General features: G+C 34.8%; 1 protein-coding gene across 8 annotated transcripts in view; it reads right to left on the reverse strand.

Moving 5' to 3' along the window:
* The window catches only part of Phf8 (PHD finger protein 8), a 147530-nt gene that overhangs the window by 14806 nt on the left and 109617 nt on the right, over positions 1-23107 (reverse strand). For all 8 annotated transcript variants that reach the window (XR_010046551.1, XM_023561305.2, XM_063245936.1 and 5 more), the window contains one exon: positions 20153-20248. Coding sequence is in view for 7 of the 8 variants with exons in the window: in XM_023561305.2 (XP_023417073.1) it covers positions 20153-20248 (96 nt within the window). In the remaining variant the exon portion in view is untranslated. The remainder of the gene's footprint in view (positions 1-20152; positions 20249-23107) is intronic.

Raw genomic sequence — 23107 nt, forward strand, 5'->3', positions numbered from 1 at the left:
AGTAAACATCTATTGTTTAGAATTTACCCAGTTATGGTATTATAATAGCAGAAAATAGGCTAAGACACTCATATTCTCAGCTTCTCCAGACAGATGACTTCCGTATTAGACCTTCAGAGTATGTAAAGTCCTTTTTCTCTCCATGTGCATTCATGCTTACCTTCCTTACAAATGCTTACCTTCCATACAAACCTTTTAGAGCTTTTAGTGATATCAGCCCACTGCAGCATGTGTGCAATAAGTTTGCAACCACTGGTCTAGAATACATTTTTTCCTTTTGTCTGCCTATTTAAAACATGTCTATCCTTTAAAGATGTGCCAAAAGCAATCTCCCTTGCGAAACCCTTAGGACCACGTTGGTCCCACTGACCCTTCCTTTCACTGAATTTATGATTTGTGCAAATCACTTGATAAAAAGAATACATACCACCTGGCCTCATCAATGTTGATGTGTTTTATCTAACAACCAGGCTATGAGTTCCTGAAGAACACCTTCTTGTATAGCTCTTTTATAGCGCCTTAATGATATTAAATTTAAAAATTTGTTACTTATACCATCTTTTCAATAGGAAGTATATTTCAGCATAAACAATAATAGCCTGAGGTAATGAGGGACAGCTCTTTTTCACAGAAGAATGCTAGCTAATGAATGTAGAAAGAATGACAGAATTAAAAAATCACAAGTTTTCGAGACCTAATGAAACTGTTTATAGAGAACTGGATATTCACATGGAACCAAAGTACTGTATTATTTCACAAGCTAATTGCTAGTCTTAAGAACACAACCTAGGAGGCTGGGGATTTAGCTCAGCGGCATAAGCGCTTGCCTTTAAGCACATGGTCATGAGTTCGATCCCTGGTCCTGATTTAAAAAAAAAAAAACAAAAAAAACACAAGAATACAACCTAACTCCACAGTGGCAAGATCAGGAGATCACCACCTTACCTTAGTATACCTAAGTACTAACTTTAGTAACACTAATAGAGCATATTATCATGTGCCTCTTGATATGATGTAATAGAAAATTCAGTCTCACCTGAGTTCTTAAAGAGCAAGGCATTTATGTTACTTCCAGTATTTAGGAAACACAGAAACAAGTTAAATAATGCCATAAGAAAAAAAGCAAAAAATATTTTAAAACTGCCTAATCTCTTAAAGGGAAATTATTTTAGATTAAGAGAGACTTAAAAGGTATGAAAGTCAAATGTCATGTGGATCTTGTTTAGATACAGATTTAAAATAAATCATTGTAAAAATAACTTTTATAGCTCAACAAATTAGGAAACTAGATTAAGGACTTTGAATTAGATAACACAAAAGAATTACTAGGTCTTGGAAACAACCTAAATGCCCATCAACTGAGGAATGGATTTTTAAAAAGGTGGTATTTTATACAATGGAGTACTACTGAGCCATAAAGAAGGATAAGCTGGAAACTTTGAAACAACATATGTATATGTATATAAAAATTGTTAAGATAGTTGTACTACTGATTTCTCTGATTTCACTGAGGAGAAATATTTGTGCCGGTATTGTTCCAACAATTGAATGCAGATGTCTTGTGCTTTGGCTGAACGATTTGACGATGATACTGCACAATGTATCTATCATTGTTCCCCTTGATTGATGTGTTTTGAAATTCTGCTTTAGGTTTTCTTCTTCTTCTCCTTGAAATAAAATGGATTTCGGGGGAAAAAATTACTAGGTAATCATTAATTTTTTTATGTATGAAAACATGACTACGGTTAGGTAAGAAACTGTACATTTTTAGAAATGCATACTGAAATACGAGGGGGAAATTATATAATATCTGAAGCTTGATTTAAAGCAATGAAAAGACAGATGAATAAAATGTGGCAAAATCAAGTCCTGGGCCCTGAGCATGCACAGGTTGAAACCCTGCACACACAAAAGCCTTGGAATGTCATTCCAAGGCAGTAAGACTACACCCCATATCTCAAATCACAGGAGGACACACAGGAGTCCCCATGGGCCTAACTGGCCCATACCCAGTGAACTCCAAGTGGATGGCAGTTGCCTGCTGTCTGTCCTGGGAGCCAAAAGTGGGCCAAGTGATTCCCAGAACACAGGGGAAGCTTTGAAACATCACTCAAAACCTGGAAATATAGGAAAATGACAAAATGAAACAGCAAAATGCAATCTCAAACTTCAAGCCCAACCCAAGCAAGCCTAGGAGACATACATCTGAAATACATGAAATGATAACAACTGAAGTAAAGTAACAACTCTGGGAAGCTATAAAAGAACTCAAATCAGAAACAGTCTCCCAAGTAAAAGAAAAAATAATAAATGTAATGAAATGCTGAACACATTTAAAGAAGACATAATTAAAAAATCACAGAAACAATTCAAAAAGATGGAAACTCTGAATGAACAATAGAAGAAACAAATAATGCATGAAGCAGATTCAAAGAGATACACAGGAAATCAAAAATTCCATCGAAAGTTGACAAAACTGCTTCATCAAAATTGAAGACAGAATTTCAGACCTCAAAGACAAGATTGCAGCTAGTGAACAGGAAAGGAAAGATCGTTTAAAAATAACAAGGAATCAAGAAATAACAATTTAACAACTGCAAGATGATGCAAAGAAAAACAACATAAGATTGATAAGGATAAATGAAAAGGAAGGTGACAACACAAATGATATCAAAAGGCTATTTACAGAAGTAATAGCTGAGAATTTCCCAAACATGAGAATGGAAACTGACATGCAGATCAGTGAAGCATACAGAACTCCAAATACCCATAACCAAAATAAAACTACATCCAGATATATAATAATCAACATCCCAGAAATCCAACATAAGAATAGAATATTAAAAGCTGTTAGAGAGAAGAGACAGATCACCTATAAAGGAAAGCCTATCAGAATCATAGCAGATTCTCAACACAAACAATGAAGTCAAGAAGAGCACAAGATAATAGAAAATCAACACTGGCTACCATAATGTATCTTGTTATCTTCAAAACAGCTTCCCATACAGTCAGACATAATAGAATCTAACAAGAAAAAACCTGAATAAAACCAAACCAGACAAAACAATGAAAATGATACAGGACACAAAGAGACACAACTAGACAGAAAATTAGCGAATAAATAACAGAACAGAATCATAACCCTAGTTATGCTCATATCACCTTACTTTAAAAGCCTATATTTTCAGTGTTCTGGGCTCTTTGCTATTGTTATTTGTCTTTTTTATTTCATGTTTTTTTAGGAATTTGTTTTGTTTTGTCCTGTTCTGCCTTTGTTTTTCCTTCTAATACAGAAAAGACAGGTATACATGTAGAGACTATTGCATGCGTAGAACTTCTAAAAAGTTTATGAGAATCGATTGTATAATGCACAATGAAATGAACATCTACTTTGAAGAAAAACAGATACTGAGGTATCCAGTGCTGATTCCATAGGGGCATGATGTGAAATCCAGCATGATCTTTGTTCAGAGAGCCAAGATGGAAGCTAAGCCCCAGCCTGTGAGCCTGCCAGTACAGGGGCTAGGGAGAGAACAGCTGCCTCCCCTTGCTCCACGAGCAACCAGTTAATTTAAAGGAACTGTATTGTTCGATTGACTTTGCAAGCCTAAAGCCCAACAACTATTTAGAGTACAACAGTATGCAATATAGTAACTATTGTAAATTTCCTACTCTTATCAGTTTTGATTTCTTTTACTGCTGTTTTATTCTCTTCAAAATTTAGAGGAAAAAAAACAGAAGTTAGTGAGATGCAAAATGTACAACAGATATTGTGAAGGTGAAAGGAGAGAAAATGTCTAAAAAAGGAAGGCAGGAGACTGTTAATTTCCTACTACCTTGTGTTGAAGTCCTGTATCATTTTCATTGTTTTGTCTGGTTTGGTTTTATTCAGGTTTTTTCTTGTTAGATTCTATTATGTCTGACTGTATGGGAAGCTATTTTGAAGATAACAAGATACATTATGGTAGCCAGTGTTGATTTTCTATTATCTTGTTTTGAAGTCCTATATCACGTTCATTGTTTTGTTTTGATTGGTTTTATTCTATTCTGTTTTGATTTTATTATGTATTCTGGTATGGACAGCTATTTTGAAGATAACATGAGGCATTATGGTAGCCATTGTTGATTTTTCTATTATCTTATTTTGAAGTTCTGTATTGCTGTCATTGTTTGGCTTTACACTGTTTCATTTTGTTTGATTTTGCTCTCTTTAAAATAAAATTAAAGAATAAGACAAAAGATAATAATGTTTTTATGTAATATCATTCTACATTTTTCTGCTTAAAATCTATCATAATAAAAAATTAAAATATTGAATGAGATAATTAAATGCAATGTATAGTCTGTGAATGGATTCTGGTTAAAATAAGACAGCTATAAAAGATACTGTTGGAATAACTGGGGAAAACATAAATGAGAATTTGGTATTAGGTGATATTAAGAAATAAAAGTTACTTTGCTTAGCTTTCACTAAGCAAAGTGAAAACTAAAGGCAGAGTTGTAAATTGTTTGACTAACTATTGAAGGTATCCTCTAACAAGCACTAGGCTATTGGCTTGGGAACATTTAAAGCAATAAATCTAAATATAAATAAATAAAGCAATAAAGCAGAGTAAGGAGAATCTGACTTCGAGAGTTCCCACAGTATTTAAAATGTCTGGTTTTCCATTCCTAAAATTCATTTAGAACCAGGAGAGACTCAGAATAGCAAAAGCAATTCTGGGCAACAAAGGCAAGGAGGAGGTACTAATCCTGACTTGAAAGGTACTGTGATAAAATCAGCTTGGTACTGCCAAAATAACAGATCTGAGGATTAATAGAACAGAATAAAAGATGCATGCAGACACAAGTACAAACATACTCAGCCACTTTATCTTTGATAAAGGGACCAAACATGTTCATAGGAAGGTAACTTCCTTTAACAAACGGTACTGGAAAAAGTGGTTCCCAATACGCTGAAGACTAACATTAGACCCACATCTATAACTAGGGTCAAAATGTATCAAAGATCTAAATATTAAAACACTAAATCTACTGCAAGAGACAGTGGCAGAAATCTTGACGACATATGTGTAGGCATAGAGTTCAAGAACAAAACCCAACCTGCACAGAAAATACTTCAAAGAATAAACCATTGGGACCTCATCTTATTACAAAGCTTTTGCACAACAAAAGTAATCACCAACAAAGTAAAAACGACAACTAACACATTGGGAAGAAATTTCTGCCAATTTTCCCTCAAACGATTTTTTTCTAGGAAATATAAAGAACTGAAAATAATCTGTGCCCCAAAATCCAAAGACCCAATTCAAACATGGGCATCTGAGATGAAGACCCACTTCCCAGATGAAGAAATACAAATGGAAAATAAAAATATGGAAGTGTTCAACATAGTTGGTCATTTGAGAGATGCAAACTAAAACAACACTGAGATTCCACCTCACTCCAGAAAGAATGGCTCTCATCAAAAATTCAACCAATAACATATTCTGGAGGGGGCTGTGAGAAAAAGGAACCCTTCTTCATTGTTGGTGGGAGTGTAGACTGGTGCAATAACTGTGGAAATCAGTATTGAAATTTCCTCAAAAAGCTAGCACTAGTGGTCCATTCAACCCAAGTATTCCCCTTCTAGGTATCTTCCCAAAAGAATTAAAAACATCATACCACAGTGATACATGTGTATCCATTTTTATAGCAGCATAATGTGTAATACCTATATCATGGAAACAACCCAAATGCCCATCAACAAAGAAATGGGTTTTTAAAAAATGTGATTTTTAAATTCAATGGCAGTACTATTCAGCCATAAAGAAGGATATACTTGAGACTTTTGTAGGTAAATGGATGCAACTTGAGACCATAATCATTAGTGAAATAAATCAAACTCACATGTATAAAGACTGTATTGTTTCTCTGGTGTGAGAAACTGAAAGAGTAAATAAGGTCTAAAATGTACAATAGATATTGTGAAATGGGAAGAAACTGTTAAAAAGGAAAACAGAACTAGGATGGGGGAAAGGGGAAAGGACAAAAAGTGAAAGGGGAGAAAAAATGCAAGTTAAATTATATTACTAGTGTTCCTTAGTTTACAGAAAAGGAAGGTTTGCACTATATGGATTGGAGAAATTTTTGTCTGTATCTTGTACTCTGAGTAACTACTTTAAAGATAATGAAGTGTATTGTGTTAACTATTGTTATTCTATCATATTGTTATGAAATTTTAACTTTTTCCATAAAATTAAAAAAGGTCTGATTTTGAAAAAAAATTACAAACATACAAAAGAATAAAACATACAGTCATATATGGGAAGAACGCAGACATCCAAACTGCCACTGACTTTCTAAACAAAGAGTGACTTACCCCATAAAGATTATAAATTAGCTTTTTTAAGTGGGTCCAAAGGCTAAAGAAACTATGTCTAAAGAACTACAGAACGTATCAAAATGAAATCTCACCACAAAAATACTGAAATAAGACCTGGAACACCTACAGACTTTTAAGACAAAATTTTTAGTAGAAAAAAGAAGAAAGGTTTTGTGGTGCTCAGAACTACATCCAAATATCCTCACACTGAACTATACCCCCAACCCACAAGAACATTTTATGATGATAATAGGATCAAGCTATCAAGAGCGTATAAACATTGCCTAACAAATACCAGGTTCTGGATCCCATACTCAGAACTAAAAATACAACTAAATGATGAACCAATAATAATTATAGAATTTGATAGTCATTTTCAATAATGGACAGAACAATTAGAACATCAACAAAGAACTGGAGATGTCATGATGTCTTGATTTTACTTAAAATTTAAAAAGGTGAAGCAAATAGAGCAAAATGCTAATTATTAATTTTTGAGTGACAAAATATTTTAAAGTTCATGGTATTCATCTCTGATTCTGTTTAAAAGTTTTCACAACAAAAATTTATTTTAGAAGGAAAAGTATTGAGGAGTCTTTTGCTTGTAACCACATTACTTTAATTACTATAGCACTATAGTATATTTAAATATCTTTTCAATTACTTTTTTTATCTCAAAATTGTTTAAGCTAATCATATCTGTTCACGTTAAAAATCAGTTTTAGGATAAGCTCCCCACAAAATTTCATTCAGATTTTTACAATAGTATTAAAGCTATACATTGAAATGACCCTTTAACTATAGTATTTTGTAATAAAGTACATGGTGTATGTTATGTTCTTTGGTTCCTCAGTAAAGTCTCAAAATGTTCTTTATGTAGATTTTACATGTATCTTCTTAATATGATCCTTGAGGGTTTTACATAATTATTGCTATTGTCAGTAGAATCTTTTTTCTCAGTACATTGTGGTTACATAGGTCAGTATATATAGCAATTCTTGATTTTTATATACCTAGATTATATCAATTAATCACCCAACTTATTGCATTTTCTTGTTTGTTCTAGAAGCTTATATTTAATTCTCTAGCATTTTCTAATATATAATCACACTGTAACTCTATTTGCCCTATATATTTGACAATCATAATTTCTTTCTTTTGTCAAATACTTACTGAATCTCTCCCAAATGCTAGGTACTATGCAAGGTGCTACAGATAAAATGATAGACAAAAATGAACAACATTCCAACCAGGAGGGTTCTCTAACTTGCAATGATTTGGTCTCTTAATCTCCAACAGTTAGTCTTACTTCTGCTTCATTACTAATTGCAGTACTGCCTAAAACTTCTACAATAATCCTATGTAATAGAAGTGTTAAACAATGTGTTTGTCTTATTCTTGATTCTACTGGGAATTCCTTTATTATGATGACTCAATCTTTTTTGACTCATTTTGAAAATGTGATAAAACTCTACCTAGAGAAATACACATATCTATAAACATGCATTCACATAATTTTAGGACATTCAAGAATCCAAAAGTCAGAAGGATAGCGTTTTTAATAACTGGTGCTGTAAAAATTAGCTTTCCACATGCCGAAGACTAAAAATAGACCCATGCTTATCACCATGCACAAAACTAAAGTCAAAATGGATCAAAGATCTAATAAAACAGAAACACTAAATCTCCTAGAAGACAAAGTAAGTAAAATCTTGGAGACATAGGAATAGGAAGAGAATGCATGAATAAAATGCAAACTGCACAGGAAACACTTCGAAGAATCAGCAACTGGGATCTCATATTATTGAAAAGTTTCTGCACTTCAAAAGAAATCACCAACAGAGTGAAAAGAAAATTCACAGAATGAGAAAGAATTTTAGCTGGCAACTCTTCAGACAAAGGACTTACATCTAGAACATATAAAGAATTAAAAAACATCAAGCCATCAAATTCAAAGACCGTCTCCAAAAATGGACATCTGAGATGAACACACATTTCTCTGATGAAGATATACAAATGGCAAAGAAATACATGAAGAAATGTTCACCGTCACTGGTCATTCGAGAAATGCAAATTAAAACAGCATTGAGATTTCATCTCCTCCAGAAAGAATAGTTGCCATCAAGAAACCAACTGATAACAAATGTTGGCGAGGCTGTGGAGAAAAAGGAATACTGCTCCACTGTTGGTGGGAGTGTAGACTGGTGTAGTCACTATGGAAATCACTAAGGAGATTTCTCAGAAGACTAGGATTGGAAGTTCCATTCAACCCAGCTATTTCCCTCCTAGGTATTTTCCCAGAAAAACTGAAAAGGCCATGTCACAGTGATATATGTGCACCCATGTTCATAGCAGCACAATTTGTAATAGCTAAATCTTGGAAACAACCAAAATGCCCATCAACTGCAGAGTGGGTGAAAAAGATGTGGTATTTTTATACAATGGAATAATATTTGGCGATAAAAAAGAATTATCTTGAGGCCTTCATAGGTAAATGGAGGCAACTTGAGACTATCCTCATAAGTGAAATAAATATCATATTTATAAATATTACATTGTCTCTAGTGTAAAAAGTAATAAGAACTGTAGCAGAATTAAAACCCAAAATGTATCATTGCTATTGTAAAAAGAGAGGAAAAGAAAGTACTCTAAAGGATATATCTGCATGTATGTTTAAGGGTGTAAGATAAATAACCATATTACTAAGTTTTTGTTGGATCGCTGAGCAGAACTGCTTGCAGGCTCACTGTTTGAATGTCTACTTTGTAGGCTTTAATTTTGTAACTTGAACAACTATTTCTAAAATTACAATATGTAATTTATCAACTAGTGAGTTGTTACTGTTTATTTTTTTGAAATTATGTATTATTTCTACTCTTTTTTTCTGTTTTGCCTTTTTTCTCTTTAAATAAAATTAAAAAAAAAAAACCAAAAGTCCATGGGTGCCAACTAAACCTTCTTGGCTCTACAGTTTAATTTAATCATATTGCTTTAGGATAGATGTTCTTCATATTAAGAATGTATTTCTTTATTTGTAGTGATGTAAGTGTCACTTTGGAAGGTTTGGGAATGTCTTGTGTTTCTGTTGGTCATAAATAGGCACTAAGTGAGATAACAGAAAAAAAGTCAGAAGACTGATGGTATAAAATAGACATTCTCAGTGATATGTATCTGTCTGCAGATATGGTAACAAAAGACACTTCAGCTTAGAAGGTCTGCAGATATGGTAACAAAAGACACTTCAGCTTAGAAGGAATATGATTCTAGTACCAAAAGTTACACATATAGGGGGAAAACCAATATGGATCCTCTGCTCAATATCATATGCTAAATAATTCTAGACAGTTTAAAACATTAGCTATTTTGAAAAATGCAAAAAACTAGAGGGATGTTAATCACTTGCTATCTGAATAAGAAATCAACAGCTGAAAAAAAGAAATCAACATCTGTAGTGGTTTATATTTAGACATCTCCTCAAAGCTTCATGCACTCACAGGTGGAGCTCTTTAGAGATGATTGAGCTATAGGTGTGTGACACTGAATTGAGGACATATGTTAGTGGCCAGGTGTGGGGTGGCATGAACGAGGATTGAAACCTGGATGGAACATAAAGAGAAAAAGGAAGCTCACTGCTGCTGCTCTCTGTCTACCCTGCCATGCACTGTTCTCCTCTATGGAGCCATTTAACTATGGACTGAAATCTTTACAAAGCGTGAACTAAAATAAATCTCCCCTCCTTTAACTTTTGGGTATCAGGGGATTTTGTTTTTGTTTTTTATTTTCTTTTGTCTTTCTGAGACAGCATCTCACTATGCAGTTCAGGGTGGCCTTGAGCTCCTTTTGTAGCCCAGGCTGGTCTCGAAATTGCAATGATCTTCCTGCCTCAATCTCCTGAGTACTGGGATTATAGGTGTATACCACTGTGCCCAGTCTTGTGTCAGGTATTTTGTTGTAGCAGTGAGAAAAGTAACAAATTCACACTTAAATTTAAAAATTGTGACAGGACACAGGCCACCTTCTGGATTCTCCCATGGATAGCCAGTGCAGGTCAGGAGAAGCAATAGCAAGGCCTGCTCCTGTCACAATCATGTGACAGAAATACTCGTATTTTTCATACAGAAAAAGAAGTGTCATAAGCAAATTGTATATGTAAGCAATTTGTGCATGTGTGCACATATACAAGTGTTGTGAGGTAACAATGATTTATGATTTCATTTTATAGTGGTTCAAAAGTAATACTATATTCATTAAGTAGAAGCTACGGTTTAAATTTTGATTTTTGATGTTTTCTCCACCTAGTCATATATGGTCCAATATTCTCTCTCAATGCCAGGTGGCAGCAACAAGTAAACCACCCTTAGAAAGCCACATGCTGACAAAGGCAAAAAAGTAATAGATATCCTTAGCACACTATGTTGCTAAGCTAATGTTTGGTATGATGATTAGTACTATCAGACCCATTTTCAGCTTCAAATGCTTTCAAATTAAAATAAGTGTACTGCAATATACCCCATTGTAAACTGAGCTGGAGGAGTATCTATATATCTATATCTATATCTGTCTCTCTCTATATATCAAGATATAGATGAATAAATATTCACAACTGTTTGCTTACTATATATAAAAGGGAAATCTACATCTATATCTATATATCAAGATATAGATGAACATTCACAACTATTCCCTTACTGTAATAACAGGAAAATTTAAAAAGCTTAAAGACTCACAACATAAAAAGGCAAAGGAAAAAAGAAAACTTACAAAAAAAGAAACTTTCCCTTTTCTGCTTACTAACAAAAACTCTTATTCTGTGGGATAACAATATGCCAAGCATGACTGGAAAATACAGTAAATCTTAAATTGTGACAGGACACGGGCCACCTTCTGGAATCTTCCATGGATAGCCAGTGCGGGTCAGAAGCAATAGCAAGACCTGCTCCTGCAAGCCCACTGGCTGCCATCACCTTCAAGAGACGTGTAGCCAGTGTGGGCAGGTGATGAGAACCAGTAAGCCATAACTTGGAAAGTGACAAGTGTCTGAAGAGGCCCACCCCGCATTTCACTGCCTCCCCAGGTACCTGGGTGAGGAGAAACCCAGGTGCCTAATCCATCCACCTATACTGTGGACAGGGAGCCAACTTGGGAAACACCTAGGATGCCACAACCCACTTGTCCAGAGGAACCTAGGGAAATGTCAAGATGAAGGAGCAAAAGGCAATCAATCTCTGCCTTCCAGCTCAAGCAGAACAAGTCCAAGAGACATGGACATGGAAGAAAGTACAAATCTCACACCTGAAATTTCTGGGAAGATGGCAACTGAAATAAACAAATTACTTCATTAGGTTGTAAAAGAAATCATATCAAGTCCCTGTGTGCACTTCAGATAACAGCAAACTGGGGAAGACAGCAAGCACCCAGCCAGCACACTTTAGAAAAACTGTAAGCAATACAGAGAGGGCCTGTGAGCTCGACCATACACCTGTCTGAAAGAAACCAGAAACATGACAAGAGAAAGAAATAAGAAAAAGCCTCTAGCCACTGACCCTGGGAAAATAAGTCTAGGAGAAATAAATACAGAAGAGAATCAGGGCAGCAATCATGCAATATTGGTGACAATATCAGTGGACATAAATGCCTTCATGACCACATACACGAACTTAAAACTGAAATTCTAATCCAAGTGAGGCAAGATATAAAAAGGTTAATAAAGGAAATGCTAAGCCCCTCTCAAGAAGACACAGATAGAGGAATGGAGGAATCCATAAAAAGAAGAGAAACCTTTGGTGAAGAATATAAACTAACTCTAGAATACATAAAACAGATCCAAAGAGATTACCAGGAAATTGAAAACTCCATTGAAAGCTGGAAAAATGCCTTCACAGAAACTAAAATTACTTTTTCAAAATTTGAAGACAGATTTGCAAAGTGTGATCATGAAAGAAAAGATTTCTTAAAAATAACAAGGAACCAGGAAGTAACAATTCAAAGGCTAGAAGATGACAAGAGGATCTATAACTTAAGAATAAAAAATGTGAGCGAAGAAGCAGGAGTAACCACAAATGAATTACAAAGGCTATTCACAGAAATAATCAAGGAAATTTCCCAAGCATAGGAAAAATAAATGATATCCAGATAAAGGAGACATACAGAACTCCAACCAACTACAACCAAAACAGATCTACACCCAGACATATAATAATCAAGATCCCAGAAATTCACCACAAGAACAGAATATTAAATGTGTCCAGAGAATAGAAGCAGATTACCTATAAAGGAAAATCCATCAAAATAATGACGGACTTCTCAACACAAACTATCAAATCAAGAAGAGTCTGGAGTGAAGTACACCAGGCCCTGAGAAAAAAAATAACCTCCAACTCAGATTGACGTACCCTGAAAAACTCTCTCTCAAAATTAATGGAGAAACAAGATGTTTCCAAGTCAAGGAGGAACTGTGGGAGTTCGTAGCGCCAATCCAACCCTACAAAAATACTGAAGGGAGATTCTAGAGAGAGACAGAAAAAAAATACCAAGATTCCAACAACAGTGGCAGAGAGGCCTCAATGAATGGGGCAGACAGTGGAATGAAGAAGAAAAGTGGACAAATAATAGCAGAAAAACAGAATATCAAAGATGAGGCAGAGAAAGTGGGCTATAATCTCTAATACAGATAGCCTTGATATACTAACAAAAAGAAACACAGGCAGAGTAGATCAGGAGATAGGATCCATTGAAATGCTCTGAATAGGAAACATACTCATCCTGAAAGAGGTTAATAAACTGAAAGTCAAAGATGAAAAAACAATGCTCTATGTGACAGGGAACCAGACAGAAATAGGGAAAACTCGTCCAGCAGCTGCAGACTAGTTGGAAAGTCATGACACTTTTGTGCAATGGAGAACTACTCAGCTATAACAAAGGAAAACCTTGAGGCTTTAGTAAGTAAAGGAATACAGCTCAAGATCAAGCTCAAGGGTAAAAAAGATTCAACACCACTTAGATAGATAATGGGTTGCACCTCTAATTCAAAAACTAGAGGAGTTAGTGGGACCCAAAATATACAAAGCATCCTGAGAAAGGGAAATTTGAGGAATTGTCTAAAAGAGGAAAGCAGAGGACATTGTTAATAGTGTATCAGGATTTAAAAGCCACAGTAGTCTTACTGCTCTGTTTAGTTTGATTTTATTTTGTTCCAGTCTGTCTACTCATACTAGATATGAGGGCACAGCTTTCCCAAAAGTAGCAGGATATACTACAGTAAATATCTGTAATTCCCTATTAACTTAAACTAAAGCCCTGTATTACTACATTGTCTTACTATGACTGATGTTATTTGAAGCTTGTTTTTTTAGATCGCTGTTTTGTCTTGACTGATTTTATTCAAATTTGGTATGCTTGATAGTATCAAGTCTAAGAGTAGAGGCAACTACTCTGAAGATGACAAAATGTAAAAAGATACCCATTCCGGTTTAATTATTAATTGCTTTTCAAGTCCTACAACAGCTCCAATGTTGTGTTTTTATTAAAATTGCTATGTAATGCTATGTTCAATTATATTATGTCTGATGATGTAGACAATTCTATTGAAAATAACAAGAGACAACACAGTAACTACTGCAGATTACCTAATATTGTGGTTTTAGGTCTTTTTCGTTTCATGCTTTACTAGGACTTTGTTTTGATCTGTTTTTCCCTATAATACAGAAAGGATAGGTATACATGTAGAGATTCACGCATGTGGAGAATTTCTAAACAGTTTACAAGAATAGATTATATAATGCATGATGTAATGAACAGATACTTTGAAGAGAAACTAAGATACCCAGTGCTAATTATGTAGGATTATGATATAAAATTTAGCAATACTATTATTCTCTCTTCAGAGAGATATTAGTCTAGTCTCATGTCTAATTTCAGCATACGTAAAAATATGGACAGCTACTTCAAGGAGAATGAGAGACATTATGGCAGCCATTGTTAACTTCCCTAATGTCTGGTCTTGAAGACCTAAAAAGCCTTCACCATCCTGTTCTGATTAGTTTAGTACTATAATGCTCAGAATGTATTCACTGTGTGTGAAGATGTAGGCAACTATTTGGAAGAAAACAAGAGGTAATATAATAGACAGTGAAGATCTCCAGTGGTCTTGCTTTGAAACTTCTGTTTCTTAAAATTGTTTCCTTATGATCTGTTTTGTTCTGCTTAATTTTACCCTCTTTAAAATAAAAAAAGAAATCATTTAAAAATAGTCAGGTAAAAGAAGAAATTACTATCATAATGAAAATGTTGCTGAGCATCTCTAGAGAAGACATAGATGAAAAAAAGAGGTGCATAGGAGAGGTGCATGAAAATCTGGAATGAACAATACAGAGAATAATTGGAATGCATGAAACAGACTTAAAGAGATATCCAGGAAATTAAAAATTCCACTGAAAGCCAACAAAACCATTTCAAAGAAACTGAAGATAGACTTTCAGACTTTGAAGACAGGATGGCAGTTAGTGATTGCAAAAGCAAAGATATCTTTAAAATAACAAGGAAATAACAATTCAACTGGCTGCAAGACAACGTAAAAGAAAATACTTTAAAAATGATAGTTGTCAGCCAAAAAGCAAAAGTCATTTACAGAAATAATAGGAGAGAACTTCCCAAGCATAGGACTGACATGCAGGTAAGTGAGACATATAAGACTACAACTAGCCATATCCAAAATATATGTATACCCATACATATAATAATCAAGATTCCAAAAATTTAACACAAGAACAAAATATTAAAGGTTCTTAGAGAAAGGAAACATCACCTATAAAGGAAAACCCATCAGAATCATGGCAGACTTCTCAACACAAACCATGAAGTCAAGAAGAGCCTAGAGTGAAGTATTTGAAGTCCTAAAAGAAAACAACTTCCAACTCAGATTATGTACCCTGAAAAACTATCTTCCAAAATTAATGGAGAAATAGGATACTTCTATGACAAAGAACTAAAGGAATTCATGAAAACCAAACCAAGCCTAAAAAGAGTACTGAAGGATATTCTAGAGAGAGAGAAAAATGACCTCAGTTCAAAGAACAGCAGTAGAAGGGGATCACCAAATAGCACACACAGTTGAGTGGCGGGGGAAAATAGGGAGCCAACAGCAGGGAAATAGCAAGGCAGAGACAAACCAGTACATATTGGCCAAAACCATTAATATGGACGACTTCATTTCACCACCAAAAATAAACACAGGCAGAGTGGGATCAAGGAACAAGATCCATCAATATGTGGTAGACAAGAAACACAGTAACTCAAAAGGAAATTCATAGACTGAAAATCAAAGGAGAAAATAGTGCTCTGTGTGATTCGGAACCAGAAAAGAGTAGGGATAGCTTGCCCATTAACCACAGAATAGATAAGAAAGGTAGGACATTTTTTATACAATGGAAAGATACTCAGCTATATAGAAGGATAATCATGAGGCTCTTGTAGGTAAATGGATGCAACATGAGATCATGCTCTTGAGTGAAATGATTTAGACTCACATAGGTGAACATCATGTTGTCACCCTGGTACAAAGAACTGAAGAAGTTAGTGGAATCTAAAATGTACAATGTACTATGAAAGTGAAAGGAGATGAAATGTCTAAAAAGGGAAGGTGGTGGCCACTGGTAATTCCCTATTATTTTGTTTTAAAGTCCTATATCATTTTCATTGCTTTGTTTTGATTGGTATTACTCTGTTTGGTTTGGTTTAATTTTATTATATCTGGTGGCATGGACAACTATTTTGAACATAAAAAGATATATTATGGTAGGCATTGTTGATTTCCTATTATCTTGTTTTGAAGCCTGTATCACTTTCACTGTTTTGTTTTGATTGGTTTCATTCTGGGTTTTTTTTTTTTTTTTTTCATTACGACTGATGGTATGGGCAGCTATTTTGAAGATAATAAGAGGCATCGTGGTAGCCACTGTTTATTTACTATTATCTAGTTTTGAAATCCTGCATCACTTTCATGTTTTGTTTTTATTGGTTTTATTCTTTTCTGTTTTGATTTTAATGTCTGATGGTATAGACAGCTGTTCTGAAGATAATGAGGCATTATGGCTGCCAATGTTGATTTCTTATTATCTTGTTTTGAAGTCCTCAATCACTTTCACTGTTTTGTTTTGATTGAGTTTATTCTGCTTTGTTTTGTTTGGTTTTATTTTCTTCCGATAAAAATGAAAAAGACCCCCCCGCAAAAAAGTTGTGAGAGTAATGATCGGATGTGATAGCACATGTCTATAATTCTAGTACTCAGGATGTCGAGGCAGGAGGATCACTGAGAGTTCAAGGCCATCTAGGGATACAAAGTCAGTTCAATGCTAACCTAAACTGCATAGTGAAACCCTGTCTCAAAAAGACCAAAAAAAATATTAAGACAGTAAATGACATACTGCCATTCATCCTCCCCAAAACACTCCCTCTCACTCTGAACATGCCCTGAATAAATTCAAAATGATCATTTATCTTCAATGGTAATTTTTAACTTTAGGGAATAGCAAGAAATTACACAGTTCCAGGTCTGGTAAACAAGATGGATGAGGATACACTGAAATGTTTTTTTGAGCCTGTCCTACTATTGAATGGCACTAGGCAGGTACATTCAAATTATTTATCACACCTCCTACAGACATCCATGAAACAGAACTTCTCAAACTACTTTAGAAAGTGGCAAGAACAATGTGCTAAGTATTTTTAAAGCAAGGGGGAATGATGTGCGGGATATCTTTTTGGTGGGACATTTGTATGGGGGTTAAAACAGGGTATTGCTATAGTTCAAACTTGCCTTGAATACACTAACCCATCACTGGCCTCAAATTGATAACAATCCTCCTTCCTCAATCTCTGAAGTGCTGGGATTATATGCATGTTTCACCACACTCAGCTTTGGAAAAGTTTAATAGCAATATATCTTTTACTACAATAAATTTTTTAAATATTCACTGTATATTTTGATTACTTCTCATACCTAGATAGAAACTATAGATCTGACTCTGTGACTTTCTTGGCCACATGATATCATTCAACCAAGGATGTTTTTAAAATTCTTGGGGGAGAGGGAATATTCAGCCTCCTTATTCCTTTTGCTTTTCCCCTTCCCAACTGCTACCCAGATGCCAATGCTAGATATGCAGTAGCCATCTTATAACCACATATGACTAAACACACTCTAAGTATGCTCAAGGTTCCTGTTACTTATAACCAAACACTATTTCTAATTTAGATGAACAATGTTTGCAAGCATTTTATAAACAAGTATTCTTACAACATGGCTTGTAGGCATGTAAATTGGTACAACCTTTCTAGAAAGCAATTTGGCAAGGTATATCAAGAGTTTTAAAACATTCTTATTAACAAATTGTTGGCAAAGGTGTACAGAATTAGGTACTCTCAAGCTTTGCTTATGGGAGTGTAAACAATGTATTAGTAAGTGAGAAAGCAAAACACAGCATAAAAGTACATTTCCAACTGAATAAAGTAAAAGGAAAAGCAATCATGTATATGTATTTCCTTGTATTGGCATAAACTATATCTCAAAAAATAAACTGGTAACAGTGTTTAATTGCAAGTGGGAAGTTGGAAGGCTATGTAGAACAGGAGGGGAAAATGTTTTACTGTTTATCTTCATATACTTCGGCCCTTCTGTTTCATGAAGATCGATTTTAAGTATAGTATCAGAGGTATATTTACATATAAAGATGTTCACTCCAAATATTATCACTAATTTACAAATTCAAAAATAGCCTAAATGCCCTAAATCAAAGAAGCAGTTAGGTATTTCAGATATTTCCACTGAAATTTTAGTCATCAAAAATATTACTTATCGGGGCTGGGGGTTTAGCTCAGCGGCATAAGCACCTGCCTTGCAAGCAGGCGGTCGTGAGTTCGATCCCTGGAACCGATAAAAATGAAAAAGACAAAAAAAAAAATATTACTTATCAACAATACCATAGGAACTTTCTTATAATATTGATTTAAAAGTCCATATGTATTTATTAGTCTTCAATTTTTAGAGTCGACCTTTAATAAGTGAAAAGTATTAATAACAAGACAATATATGTGTTAAGAACGCTAATGGTATAACTGAAAAAGATAGCATGTAGAAAGCTAGGAGGGTAGAAAAAAAGTAAGGGCACAGAAGTCGAAGAAAGTCAAAGAAGAGTAAGGGTACCAGAAGTCAAAGAAAAGAGAAATAGAAATTTGAGTTGGTAAGTCAAAATATGGTGCTATGTACTTGATGACACTCAGTTTTAGACATATTTACTAGGAAAATGAAACCTATGAGACTATCTTTCAGGTAAGAAAAGTGGAGAAAACAGGGGCAGAAGAATACTACTTTACACCCTAAACCTGTTTATACCATTTTATTTGCTGCGATGCTGTCTTTGATTAAAAGATAAAAAATTTAAAAGGCTAGGTGATAAGACTGCATGTACAGTAACTACTCCAACTGCAAAAAGAAAAAAATGCATAGAAAAAAAGACTAGAAGGAAATATGTTAAAATGTAAACAGTGGCTGCTTCTGGGGTGGCAACATGACAAGCAGTCTCCCCTTCATGATTTCCTTTATTTTCAATATTTTTTCATAAATTTTTTATAATACAAATCAAAAGAATCTACTTTGACAGGAGAAAGTAAAACTAGAAATCATAGGAGAAAATAAGTCTGATTTTAAAAAAAGTCAATTGACTAAAAGAGCACTTCCTAGGACTGTGCTGCTGTCCCAACTTCAACCAAACACTAGAAAAGTTCAATAATGCTGAATGGCAACATCAAGTCCTTTACTGCCTGAGAATCACATGCACCAAGATCCTAGCAATCTCCACAGTAGAATTTTGCACAAAGTAGAGTTCTGCAGAAAGTAGAATGTGACTGAAGAAATGTAACCTACTTCTTTAGCTGTGGAATTAAGGCTATGTCACTTGCTTTAGTCAATAGAACAGTAGCAAACATTACACAAGCAGGGGCTTCAAAACTGTTTATATCCTTTCCTTTCTTGCTCTTGCAAAGCCTTCTGCCACCTTGTTTGAGCTGGCTTCCTGATGGATGAATGACCATAAAGAGAAAGGCCCTACCTATCCAAGTTAGATCCCAGATACTTTTTACACCATTCAGTCCCAGTCAAGTTTAGTCAAACTGGATGAACAGCTCAATCAAACTTGAGAATCATAACAAATTATCAACTATTTTTGTTTGAAGTCACTCAGTTTTGGTTGTTTTTATGCAGCAGAAGCTAACTGATACACCATCCTCCAATATAAAAAATCATTGAGCCAATGAGATTGAGAAACTTATTTTATTGCCCTCTAAATTCCACATTCAACTCAAAACATTATTCTTCCTTCCTCAGAGACAGCTTATCCATAAAGCAACAGTCTTCAGCCTTGCAGAGAACTCAACAGTCAGCAGAAGTTTCCCTCTTTGCTAATGAAATTATCAGAAAGCTAGGATGATGGCGTTAATATGTTCCCAGAAGTACAAGAAGGTAAAGAAGGTAAAATCTGTTCAGGATCTTCCTCTTTTTATGTCAAGTCATATAACATCAAAAACAATATTTATTTCTGATTTTTCTGGAGTGATTATATAAAATAACTGTGCCATGTTGATCATTTAAGCTCTAACACCTAACATGATACCTGTACATAACAAATATTTCCTGGACAAACAAATGAGTAACTGAACCTGGTCTTACATTAAATATCCTTCCAACCTCTAATCTATTCCCCCCCCCAAATAACCCCTACAGAATAAAAGGATCACCTTTAGGACTCCATGGAGCATCATCTGAATTTTTCTTTTTCTTAGGTCGAGATTTCAAAGCAGGATCATCATCATCTGACTCCAAGGAAGGGTAGACTGCATGGAGAGGTAAAAGCAGGGTAAATTGAGATCTCATACAAAAGAGTAAAGACAAAATAATATGTACTTCAGTTCTTACTCTCCTACCCTTAACACAATCCATACTCAATTATAAGAGTCCTTGATTATCTCATTTTATGCCTCTTCTAACTTTGCATCCTTGCTGCAAAAGTCCTTGTCCCATATTTAACTAATTCTACTTCATTCACTCATTTGGTGAGTATTTTCATGAGTCATTTCACTCGCCTTTCAAAATCCACTTCCTACAAAAAGCCTTCCCTTATTCTCCTAATCTGATTCAGATGCCTTATTCAAATATCCACAGCATCCTCTACATATCTGTAATGGACATGTTATACAGTATTATTAAAACCTATTGCACCTAATTTATCATGAGGGCAGAGATACATATTATTTGATTTCATATTAAGGGAGTCTACTACAGTACAGTGCAGGTCCTCTTTGTTCGCTGAATGAATGAAAAATTAACAGTGCACATTTACTATACATTAACAAGAAGAAAAAGACTACTTGGACTGCTCTGGGAATAAAATTACTGGAGCTACATGATAAGAATGACAAAACACATACGTACAAGAATCTTATCGAACAGAAATACAAACAAACACAGTTTATCATATTCTTTCCTCACAATCAACACACATAGGATTTAATGGGAACATGTAGAAAGATGCGATTCATGAAATCAAACTTTGATGCCACTACTAAAATAGAAGAGAACTGTAATAGTGAGAACTTCTCCCAAATCACACTAATCCATTGCTCCTAATGATTAGCTTCAAATTTCTCAAGAATTCTACTTCGTCAGAGGAATCCAGTCTTACATTTCTTCCCAGATGGCTTCTATGTAGAAAAGTGAGTCTGTGTTCGGGCCTTCTGCATTGATCAAAAGGGCTTATAAAACTCTTGCTTCTTGACTTCTTAAAAAAATTTCCTAGCCAGGCGTGATGGTACACATCTGTATTCCCAGTACTTGGGAGGCAGAGGAAGGAGAACTGCCCAAGTTCACAGCCAATCTGAGCTACAGTTTGTTTAAGGCCAGCCTAGAATATACAGCGAGACCTTGTCTCAAAATACCAAAAGATAAAAATTAAAATTAAAAAAATTTTAAAAAGAGGAGTCCTTGGGGGCTGGGGATTTAGCTCAGCGGCATAAGCGCCTGCCTTGCAAGCAGGCAGTCGTGAGTTCGATCCCTGGTACTGATAAAAAAGAAAAAGACAAAAAAAATGTAAAAAAAAAAAAAGAGGAGTCCTTGATTGCCCCCCCCAGATGAAATGTATCAAGGGCTAGAGATTTAGCTCAGTGGCACAGTGTGTGCCTGGCAAACATGAGGTTCTGAGTTCGATTCCAGTACAAAATAAATAAATAAATAAATGTATCAGGTTAACACAGTATTTTGAAGAGGGTCCTACCTACTATAGCCATTACTGTTATTTTGGTGGGTCTAAAAAGTTTTCCACCTCATAGAAAGAAGAGTGGTATAGTAGAAAGCCACCATACCTCAGGGTCAAACAATTACTTTGAAATCCTGTACTGAGCCACTAGTGTCCTAGTGTAACTTTTTAAATCTCAAAATCCTCATCCATAAAAGATATCACCTGTCTTACAAACTTGTGAGGGTTAAGGATGCTATGTGCAAAGTGACTTGCAAAAGGTATTCCATTCAAGAAGAGAGAATGTAGATTATAATATAATCTGTACACTGAAAGAAAATATATTTAAATACGTTCATTAAAAAGATAAGGGTTTCACATCTCTAATCACAAGAGGCTGAGGGGCTAAGGCAGGAGGATTCTAAGTTTAAACCCATCCCGGGCACAATTTAGCGATTTAGCAAGACTCTGTCTCAAAATAAAATGTAAAATAAGGGCTGGAGATGTAGCTCAGTGTGAAGGCGTAGTTTAATTCCCATTACAAAAAAAACCCCACAAAACAATATTAATTAACTCAATGTGGTATTGGCGTAGCAGATATACAGACCAACAAAACAGAAGAGAGCCCAGAAATAAACCCTTGTTTTTTGTCATAGGTGCCAAGAATACATAATGAAGTAGGCACAATAAGACATTCCCAAAAAAGTTGAGACAGTAAGCCATTATATACTTTCCCTTTAAGAAATGCTAGTCAAAGTCCGGAAGGCTAAAATAAAAAGACAATAGAAAGTAACTTGAAAGAAGAAATAATACCAATATGGTAACACAAATGAAAACATAAAAGCCTAGATTATTATATTTGTGGTTTCTAAAATAGTTTTATGGTTTGGTAATCAGCACAGTATACAACATAGATACATAAAATTCTCTTATTGTGTTCTAAGTGCTTTAAAAGACAAAAACATAAGACAATTAGCTATTCATCTGTGTCAGTGGGAATACAATGCATGAAAATATAATTTATGACACATTGGGGAAAATTGAGACTGTCCAGAAACCAAGTTTCTGTGTGCTGTGGAAACTAAATGGCATCAATTCAAACTAGATTGTCATAGTTAGGATGTTAATTTTAATTACCAGGTAATTACTACGAAAAGAACTAAAATAAACAAAAAGGAAATGAGTGAATCAAATTGGTAAACCACAAAAATTAGTTAAACATAAAACAAAGCAATAAAGTATGTGTGTGAAGAACCAAAATGATTTAATACTAGTCATATAGACAACATACAGAAGCTGGGTGAGGTGGCATGCACATGTAGTTCCAAATACTCAGGAGGCTGTCAAGAGAATCGTTGGAGCCTAGAAGTTACAAGCCAGCCTGGGCAACTTAGTGAGACCCTGTCTCTAAGTGGCAGGCTTTTTGAAGTTGAGGAAAGGGATCTGGAGGAAGTGGGAGAAT

The sequence above is a fragment of the Cavia porcellus genome, unplaced genomic scaffold (assembly GCF_034190915.1).
Source record: "Cavia porcellus strain 051 isolate PalLab524CR breed Dunkin Hartley unplaced genomic scaffold, mCavPor4.1 scaffold_3, whole genome shotgun sequence".
Taxonomy (NCBI): Eukaryota; Metazoa; Chordata; class Mammalia; order Rodentia; family Caviidae; genus Cavia; species Cavia porcellus.